This window comes from Myotis brandtii, unplaced genomic scaffold (assembly GCF_000412655.1).
Source record: "Myotis brandtii unplaced genomic scaffold, ASM41265v1 scaffold631, whole genome shotgun sequence".
Taxonomy (NCBI): domain Eukaryota; kingdom Metazoa; phylum Chordata; class Mammalia; order Chiroptera; family Vespertilionidae; genus Myotis; species Myotis brandtii.
In genome coordinates, this window is record NW_005370415.1 from 40429 (window position 1) to 50223 (window position 9795).

At 44.7% G+C, this 9795-nt stretch overlaps 1 protein-coding gene across 1 annotated transcript in view; it reads left to right on the forward strand.

The window, feature by feature from the left end:
• Window positions 1-672: 672 nt before the first annotated feature.
• LOC102261133 (poly [ADP-ribose] polymerase 14-like) overlaps window positions 673-9795 on the forward strand; it is a gene marked incomplete at its 3' end in the record, with an annotated part of 48309 nt that continues 39186 nt past the window's right edge. Inside the window, 3 exon segments of the mRNA XM_014528376.1 lie at window positions 673-877; window positions 5833-5966; window positions 6708-6741. Of these exon segments, the coding sequence (XP_014383862.1) occupies window positions 691-877; window positions 5833-5966; window positions 6708-6741 (355 nt within the window).

Genomic DNA, 9795 nt, shown 5'->3' on the forward strand with positions numbered 1-9795 from the left:
CCATTCTCTGAACACCTCTGTATTCCTTCCAAGAGCACTCTTTCCACTGTGTCCTAACTCCTTTGTCCCACAGCTTCCTGAGCTCAGAGAGGGCAGGAACTGTGTCCATCTGTTAAATCCATCTGTTAAATCCATCCCAAGCGCATGGCACCTTGTAAATGTTACGTAAAAAACCTGTGAATGTACTGTCCTCCCCTCTAGCCCCCATTTCTAGACATACAATATTAGCAGATCCGGGAACAAACTGCAAAGGAAGGAAAACGAGGTAAAATTCTCACAGCTCATTAATTGTTGGAAGAAGTTCCCAAATGGACCCCAAATGTTCTAAAGATCCACAGTTTGATGAGCCATTTTATTTCCTTGTCAAATGTCCTGTTGAGGCAAAAATAAAGCTGCAGGAAATCTTGTGACAGAAAGCCGCTGATTGCCCCTGTGGCTTGTGTGTGTGGCAGATGAGCCCTGGGTTTAGGGACCCCTGTTCAGCCAAATACCTGGATGGCCTTGCCCTGGGCCCAGATGAAAGTTAAGAATTTGAGAGGATGACTCATCAAATCTGGGGTTGCTGTTTACAGCCAAAGGCAGTAACGTAAGAGCAGGGAGGAGTTTTTCCCTGAAACGAAAGCGAAAGAGGCAAAGTTAACTGCTTGAGCAGGGGTAGTACTAGCAGTCCCTCCCTGAACAGGGCTGAGGATGGCTGCGCCCAGCTACTTCCCGCTGATGGTCGAGGGGTCCTGGGGTCCCGATCCCCCGAAGAGCTTGATCACCAAGTTGCAGTTGTACTTCCAGAGCCAGAAGAGATCGGGAGGCGGGGAGTGTGAGGTCCGACAGGAACCCGGCAGCACGGCCCGCTTCCTAGTGCTCTTCCACCCACATGACGGTGAGGGGCGACGGGGCGGGGGTGAGAGGAGACCATGGGGCTCTGCCTGTGGGGACACTTGGACTGGGGCGCGCAGCGGGACCGGCTCCAGCAGCTGCAGTTGGCGGTGGGCGGGTTGCAGAATGGACCAGAAATGCGCGGAGTCCCTGCGTTCCTCTGCCCCGCGCCTCTAGGAACTCAGCGGTGCTGCCTCTGCCTGGAGGTGGCGGGTGGGGGCAGAACCGCCTCAGGGAGAATGGAAAGGCACTGAGAGCCCGGGTACTCGCCTCATTTTACAAGGCTACATAGGGCGTTAATGTATTAATACAGAGTGTGTTAATGGCAGAGTTGCAACTCTAGCGCTCTTGGTCTTCTGCTTATTAAGGCAGCAGTTCTAGGACTCCCAAGGTTTATGGGAACACGATTTTAAGGGAAGAGAAAGTTTCCAGGGATAAAAGTCTAAATATACGTTAGAGAGATAAATTTGGTTGAAAATAGGACACATTGGTTTCTGTTCAGGGAGACCATGAAAATCAGACCTTTGAAGAGATTCATGCAGTTATTCTGAGTGAGGACAAGTGAATCCCTAACAATGACAGTCAGTGTGGGGCTGGAAGAGACATATTTGTGTGCTGTTGGGGATTTGGTAACTGATTCTCTGGGAATGGCTGGTGCTCCATTTGAGAGGGAGGGAGGGAGAGCCCCTCTTCTTCTGTTAATATTTAGGGGAGGGGAGAGGAAGGAAAGGGGCTAAGCAATGGGAGGAGCCATGAGATTTCCCCATGTATTGTGGAGCTTCCCAGTGGTTCTGGGGTCACCTGGGCAGGGGCAGAGGCCTGCTTAAAGTCACATGGCCTGGGTGACATAGAGAGAGTTATTGGAGGGAGATGACAGCTTCCTCCTGATCACCACTGTGTTTGTTGGTCGTTCGCTGGTACCTGTCCCTGGGTTTCAGGCTGGTCCTCAGACTGGGTTGAAGGACGTTGAGAGTTTTGACCTTTTGAGGGGGAAGGTCCCCCCTCACAGGCAGTGTAGCAGCCTAGTTCTCTCCTCCCGCTTGCTTTTGCTATTGAAGAAAAGGGGAGGCCCTGGCTGGTGGTTTCAGTGGTTAGAGCATTGGCCAGTGCACTGAAGGGTTGCAGGTTCAATCCCGGGTGGATGTGGCTCTCTCACATCGAAGTTTTATTCTCTCTCTCTCTCTCTCCCTCTCTCACTCCTTTCCACTCTCTAAAAATCAATGGAAAAAATATCCTCTGGTGAGGATTAACAACAATAACAACAACAACCACAACAAACACACACAAAAAAGAAAGGGGGAGGACGAATATCAAACATCTGCTTGCTTAAGACAACCACCAGGTCCTTTATAGGGAGGCACGTGACCAGACACTCCCAGAGCACACACTTTTTCCATTGGAATCTCCCAGGAGAGGATGTGGACAACTCCTAATCCCGCTTTCCTTCCCTGGATTTGAGAAACATTTGGGCCAGAGGAGAGGCAAGGAGGCTTACAAGGCCATGAGAGCAATTGGAAAGCTTTAAGCAAGGATCCAGGAAGGAAAGATGAAACCCAGAGAGGAAAGGGGAACACAGAAGAGTGTGAAAGAAGGGAGGCGGGCAGGGGGCAGGAGACAGGAGACCTGCTGGGCCCAGAGCTTTATGGAAACAGGTACAGAGTTTTCCAAGGATTAATTTCACCAAGTAATGCACAGAATTGCAGCTATATGATATAAGGCATTTCCTCAAGGGATGTTACCACTTTGATTCCAACTGTTAGCATCACCATGGTTCTGGCCCTTAGCAACTCTTCTTTTCTTCTTTAGCATCTCATTAACCCTCAGCAGGTTAAACAGACACAGCCCAGCTCTGTCCTGGAGACTCAGGAACCCTGAGTGTGGGTGGGTGAGGGCATCAGCACTTTGAACCAGCAGCCTCGGTGACTCTGAGGCACTAAAATTTGAGAATGCTGGTTGTTGATGTCCCTGGATGAACAAAATGGGAGCCCATTATAGGAAATACACACAGCATAGAAATACAACCAGTGCAAAATATGATTCTGTGATGATATCATCATTCTGTTCTAGCCCTCAAATTAGAACCTATTTCAGTCTCTTGCCAGGTTCTTCCTTCACCTGTTCTAGCCCACGACCCCCTTCTCCCACCCCCAGGCTGCTCAATGGCCCCTTTGTGTTACCCCCAGCACAGACACCTCATAATCCCTGCAACTGATGACCTTTTATGGTCAAAGGTCTTGGGGAGTGGAAAGTCCCAGTCAGTTTCGGTTTCCTATCAGAAGCAGCTTTCTCAGCAGCAAGTTGCCAGGCAATTTGCTAACAATGAATCACCTGCCCTGGCAGTCCAAGGGCAGGAAATCTTGTCTTTACAGGGAGACCCATCCCCTCCACACCAGGAAATGAACTCAGCAGGTGCAGTCTTGTCGTGAAACATGCCTTTAGCCATATAATTCACATAATCAGGCTGAGTCCACCAGCATTTCTCTGTGGAAATTACTGTAGAGCAACCTGAACTATTGAGAAGCTGCATCTTACTTTTATATAGTTCATTGAATTTCTGAAAAGTTGAGTGTAAATTGACTTGGGAGATTTTTGGATGTGTACATTTATCATCGTCTCTGGTCATAATTTGGCTCCTGATTATTGTCAGTCTCTTTGGGGTAAGGAAACCCATTAATAAAAGTAAGTGTGAATGGTTTGAGATTAGTGCAGAAGGGACATAGGTCAGGGTAGCTGGACATCAGAGATTCAGCCTTATTCCTCCCAGATTCACCGTTTCCTTGTTGGGGAGCACTTACTGATCTTGCTACCCTCTGTCCTCTTGAAGTAGTGATGCCCATGCATATTGCACACAGAACAGGATGGCACATTTATTTATTTTTAAATTATTTTAAATAGATTTCAGAGAGGAAGGGAGAGAAAGATAGAAATATTAATGATGAAGGAGAATCATTGTTTGGCTGTCTCTTGCATGCCTCCTATGTGGGATAGAGACCGAAACCCAGTCATGTGCCCTGACCGGGAATCAAACTATGACCTCTTGGTTCATAGGTTGAAGCTCAGCCACTGAGCACACCAGCTGAGCCAGGCTGACATTTTTATTTTATAATTTAATTTAATTGGTTTAATTTATTCTCACCCAAGGATATTTTCTTCCATTGATTGGAAGGTATAGGGGAAAAAGGAAGAGAGAGAAAAAGAAACATTGGTGTGAGAGAAACACATCAATTGGTTTCCTTCTGCACTTGCCCTGATTGGGGCCAGGGGATGGAACCTGAAACCCAGGTACGTGCCCTTGACCAGGAATCAAACCCCTGGCCCTTCCAAGGAAGGGTCAACACTCTTACCATTGAGCAACACAGGCCAGGGCCAGGCTGGCACATTTAAATGTGTGGCCCTAGCCAGGCCCGGATTCCATCGATTCCCGTCAAGGGCACATGCCCAGGTTGTGGGCTCCATCCCCATTAGGGAGCATGCAGGAGGCAGCTGATCAATGATTCTCTCTCATCATTGATGTTTCTCTCTCTCTCTCTCTCTCTCTCTCTCTCTCTCTCTGTCTCCCTCTCCCTCTCCCTCTCTCTCCCTCTCTCTTCCTCTCTGATATCAATAAAAAAATAAGTGTCTGGATCGGACTCTGCCAAAGTCTAGGGAATAATAAAAGGAAGGTATCACAGAGGTCCATGGACAGTGTGACTTACAAAACTTAGCTTCCTCTCTGGCACCTGGTTCTTATCCAGCCCTTATGGAAGCTTGGGGCAGCCCCTTAGGAGTCTCTGTGAAGACATCTTTCCTCCCATCAAGAGTGAAATTTGAGTCTTATATTATTTCTGGGGGTCTATTTCATTCTATTGGCATCCTATCCTTCCATGGATGGTTGAGGTGGGAAAGCTACTTAAGCCCCCTTTTTTGAAAGATTCCTACCTGTATCCTTCGCCTCATCACACCAACCATATCAGAATACAACATGGTAACCCAACATTCATGGCAGGGCTACAACAGTGAACAGTAGGGAACTCTCAAAGGTTCCCCTTCATCCTGACATTTTTGCACCATCTGACTATGTCTACTACATTTCCTCATCTAAACTCACTCCCTATTCTCCACACTCTGAGATACACTAACTTTTCCTTTCTTTCTCTGCCTGCCTCTTATAATTATAACTTACATTTGCATACCTCTTGTGTGTGTTACAAAATTCATTCACAGAACACCGGTTTGAATGAGAAAACAGATTTAAGAAAAGTTCAGATAGTTTCTCAATGTCACTCATCTAGATTTGGAATTCTGATCCAGGTTTTTTGAATGCTTATGTTCATTGTTCAGTTTTTTTCACTACAGCCCAGCTGCCCGATGTGCGATTTTGTTTTTAAATCTCTCCATCCATTTTTTCCTTTTCCTTTTCCTATCAGATGGGAGGCTTTTCTCTTCACAAGTTAAAATAATTGATTGAAAAACTTTTTAACTAGGTTCCTGGCCATTCTGCTCCTACTTACCTGAGTCACCTTCCTAAAACATGGCTTTTATCACGCCATGTCCCAGCACCCAATGTACACAGGCTCACTGTGACGGATGTTGTAATAATTTCATTTACTGTACAATAAATATTGCTCTCTTTCTGAGTGCCCACTGAGCATCAGGTACTATACTACATTCTTTATGTTTCTTCAGTTGAATCCACATAACACCCATATAATACAATCTTTATTAATTGCTTATTATACAAGAAGACTGAGGCTCCGGAAATACTTAAGGTTAAAAAAATAAGTTTAAAGATAGAATTCAAATCCATGCCTGCTTGATACACTTTTCCATTATTTTTTTCTTTTTATCACCTAAGACCTCTCTTGGGCAAATGACTGAGTAATTGATTGATGATGACAAAGGCTTTGAAATATGGAATAATGTTGTGAATAAAGGTTGCTTGATGGTTCTCCTTCTCCTTCTTCTTTTTTGATATTTCAGTTCGGCAGAATGTTCTGAAGAGAGAGAACCACGAGTTAGCATTGCCAGGAAAAGGAACATTTAAGTTAACGGTCAAGTTGCTTCCAGACCCAAATGAAGTCCATGATGTCTCTAAGGAGAAAATTCCAGCAAAGGTTAGTAAAGGAGCAAGTAGCCAGGAAGTAGGGTGTTCTCCCAAGGTGTGTGGGATGGGAAGCACAATGAGAGACACCTAGTGGAACAAAAAATATAAATCAAACTGCAGTGAGAAATGCAACTTACAGATGTGGTGGGACAGGTATGGAATAATGAAGGAGAAGGCACATTTTGTTTGCTTTTAGACACTTTTGGAAAAGTCAAGATTTGGGGGTTATAATAAGGGTGGTTTGAGATACAAAATTTTGGGTTGCTCTTAACCTGGAACTTGCTGTATTAGTTTTACTTTTACATTGTTTTGAGGAGATAGCGGTCCATACTGCATGTACTAAGTATTTCCTAAAATGGTATAGTAATAGTATATTTACCTTGTTGGTTTGTTGGATTGTTGTGAGGGTTGGATGAGACAACCGGTGTAAAGCAAATGGTACAGTGTTCATGGGAAAGACTCAATAAATGTTAAATGGGGAAAAGATGCAGATCTTACCCCATGCCCCAGACACTTGGTAATCACTGGGGTTTCTGTTATTTGTGACTAATTTTTGCCAGTGATTTTTGTTCTGAGTAACTGGAGGTGCCACTACATAAGGGGGGTCATTCAAAAGCATTATTGCTGTATTTTTTCACTATTGTGTCTGCTGACCTTATATCTCCAGGCTGGTCTCAGGCACATTTTCTTAATGTAAAGAAATTTGCATTATTGGCAATTTATGAATGTTACTTTATTGTTTGAATTTCAGGAATCCAAGGCCAAAGAACATGCCAAAGAACCAGGTAAGGTCTCAATTGAGATGACTGGCCTTCACGAGGCAGTTTTGTTTTGATTAAAGATGGCACTTGTAGACATACATCATCCTTATCTTCTTTACTTCACAAGGCAGGTTTTTCTCAACTTGGCGGTGCCTTGGGCTCATCCTCTTTATACTCTCAGCCAGCTGTTCAGAGGGTGAACGCTGGGGCAGGTGAACATTGGGGCAGCCACTTGAGCTCTAAGGGCTCAGGTCAGAAGGATGAAAACAGCTCTCTCTGTGGGGACTGGGAGACACCTTGCAGTTGAGCGGAGGGCTAAGACACGCCTGGAGGAACTTGATGAACTGACTTTTAGAGCCCACTTGTGCCGAAGCTGCCATAGAGAAGCAAGATGTATCAGTGGGTGCTGTGTGTGGCCAAGTCAGTTTCTGAGCACTGGGTGTGGGAAGTGCTGTCCTCAGGAGTCACTACAGGAAGGTGTGGGTCCTCTGTGGATGAAAGCTTGAGTGCTGGGTGCAGGATGGGGTGCAACCCTCCAGAGCAGCAGCAGCTCCTCTCCTCCCATCTGCTGTAAGATAGAGCCCGACACCTAGTGGCTGTTGTGGAGTCTGTTGCTTAACTAGTGTCTGGGTGTTAGCCTGTGGCCCCTGACATTTACTAAAGAAGCCAGTACTCTCTACCCCACTTTTCTGGGCTAAGCATGGTGTTATAAAGGGGAAGAAATGGTGAAATGTGTTGAATGGCTGAGCAAGAGAGATAAAGTGATACATATTCAGATCTTAGGGGAAAGAAAATTCCAAAAAATATGTAAATATTTTCTTCTAAAGTAGAAATTGTCTTGAGAACATGTTTAGATTTTTGCAACTTTCTCTTTTTGAAAATGGCATTAGGGATGAGAGCTTGGGGTCATTGTCAGGGCCTTGGGTCCATTGTCAGAAATTTAGTAATTCATTAGAATGGTGATCAAAATGAGGATGGAGGGTGGTTACCTAGAAGGTTCCATATCTAAGGGATGAGGAGAGCAGAGGACACAGCACCATGAAGGCACTAGGCATGCCTGAAACCCAGAGCTTCAGGTTAAAGATTGACAGGCGGTGACAGAGCAGGGAAAGGCACACACCAACATCAGGGGGTATGAGCACTAAGCCAGTATCTGGTTTTAGGTCAAGCTGAACTGGGTTGGGCCTCAAATGTGGAAACCAGCAAGTGGAAGAACTAGGAGAAGAGAGACGAACAAGAGCAGAGAAATTCTGGTCACTTGTGGTCAGAAAATTCTGTTTATTTCGAGTCTATATTTCAAGCCTGGACCCTCTTCTAAATCCCAGAGCTGTGTCTGACCTTTCTGTTGAAAAATATGTTAGGACCAATGTGTCTGAAGCCATGTGTGTCATCTGCCTCCAAACCAGTGCCCTCTTCTGCTTTTTTAATATTTCAACAAGTGCATAACCAGTTTGCCCATCACCTACTAGAAATTTGTCTTTCCTTTACGCTTTAACATATGTTGGTCTCATTCAGTCCTCCCTCACCCCAGGCCCCCATTATCACTTACAAATCCAGCATGGCAGGAATACCCTGCTTGGTCTCTCTGTACCTGATGTCCTTCTCCTTAAATCTGACCAGTCCTTTGTATTGCTGGATACCTGGTCATCTTTTTCACAGAAACCTTCCCTGGCTCACCTTATCACCAACTGCAAGATAAAATCCAGACCCCATTCTGGATGAGGCTGACTTTTCTGGCCTCATTTCTTACATCTCTGTACATGAGAGCTCCTTGAGCTTTTTTGGTCAGATGACCATTTCCTAAATAGGTTGGCACAACACGATACTCTGCTTGTATTCTGTTGCTCACAGTACTCTCTACCCCACTTTTCTCTACCTAAATCCGATAGACCCTTCAAAATTACTCAGATTCCTCCTCTTCTCTAAACCCTTTCCAAGCCAGCCAATCCCTTTATCTCTTTTTCTTGGAATCCTGACTTAATTGTTGGTGCTCTTTATATGGCAATGCCTCTCTTGTGATGAAGCTTCTAATAGTGGGGTGATAAAACTGTATTGCTAGCAAGGCACTTATGATTCACTCAGTCCAATACTCTCATTTTTAAATTAAGAGATGTGCACAAGATCACATGGCTAAAAATGGCAGAGTCAGGGGTTGAACTCATAGGGCCTTACCTCCAGCCCAGTACTCATTCTGATTTTTCATTCATGACTCATTGAATGCTAGTTTATGTTGCTATTGAATCCTCAAGCTATTTTTTATTTGGCATAAGTGTGTGTGTGTGTGTGTGTGTGTGTGTGTGTGTGTTTGTGTGTGTGTTTGTGTGTGTGCGTATTTATTGGGGTGATCTAACTGCTGTAACAAGTCCCCAGATTACAATGCAGTGTAGTTGGCAGCTAGGGTCGTGGGTGGGGTCTAGACTGCTTTAAGCAGTCATTTGGGAATCCAGGCCCCCTTGATACATGGCCTGCAAGGTCACTGCAAGAGAGAATGGAGATCCATATGAAGGAGACACGTATTGGTCATGCTTGGAAGTGGAATTCACCCCTTCTTCCCATATTCCATTAGCCACACGAACTTTACTATAGGAACTTAATTGTAGGAAGTCTGGGCAATATTTCCCAGAAAGAAAACAAAGTGGATTTGATAAGCACATGACATTTTACTCTGCCATAGTAAACATTTACAAATGTCAGTTTCTTTTCTTATTTTTCTTGAATACTTCCATTAGAAAATAAGTTCCTTATCCAATGTTTTTTGTATGTACCCTTTACACATATCCAGTACCTTTAACATGCCAAGGGCTCCAACTGTATAGTTTTTTAAAGAATGTCTAAAGATATTATTATACCCATCATGGTTCACTGCACTGGATTAAGCATAGAGTAAGACTGACCTTATGCATATGTGTAACTCACTTATGGCCAACAATGGAGAGGAACAAGCTGGCTGGAGTGATTGCTATTCACTGAGTTGATGTACACGTATAGCTCTCTAGTCTAGGCCATTTTACCGTCTCTGTGTATCCCCTACTCATTCAGTGCAAGCATCTTTTTTTCTCTTCAGTGATGGGAAGTACT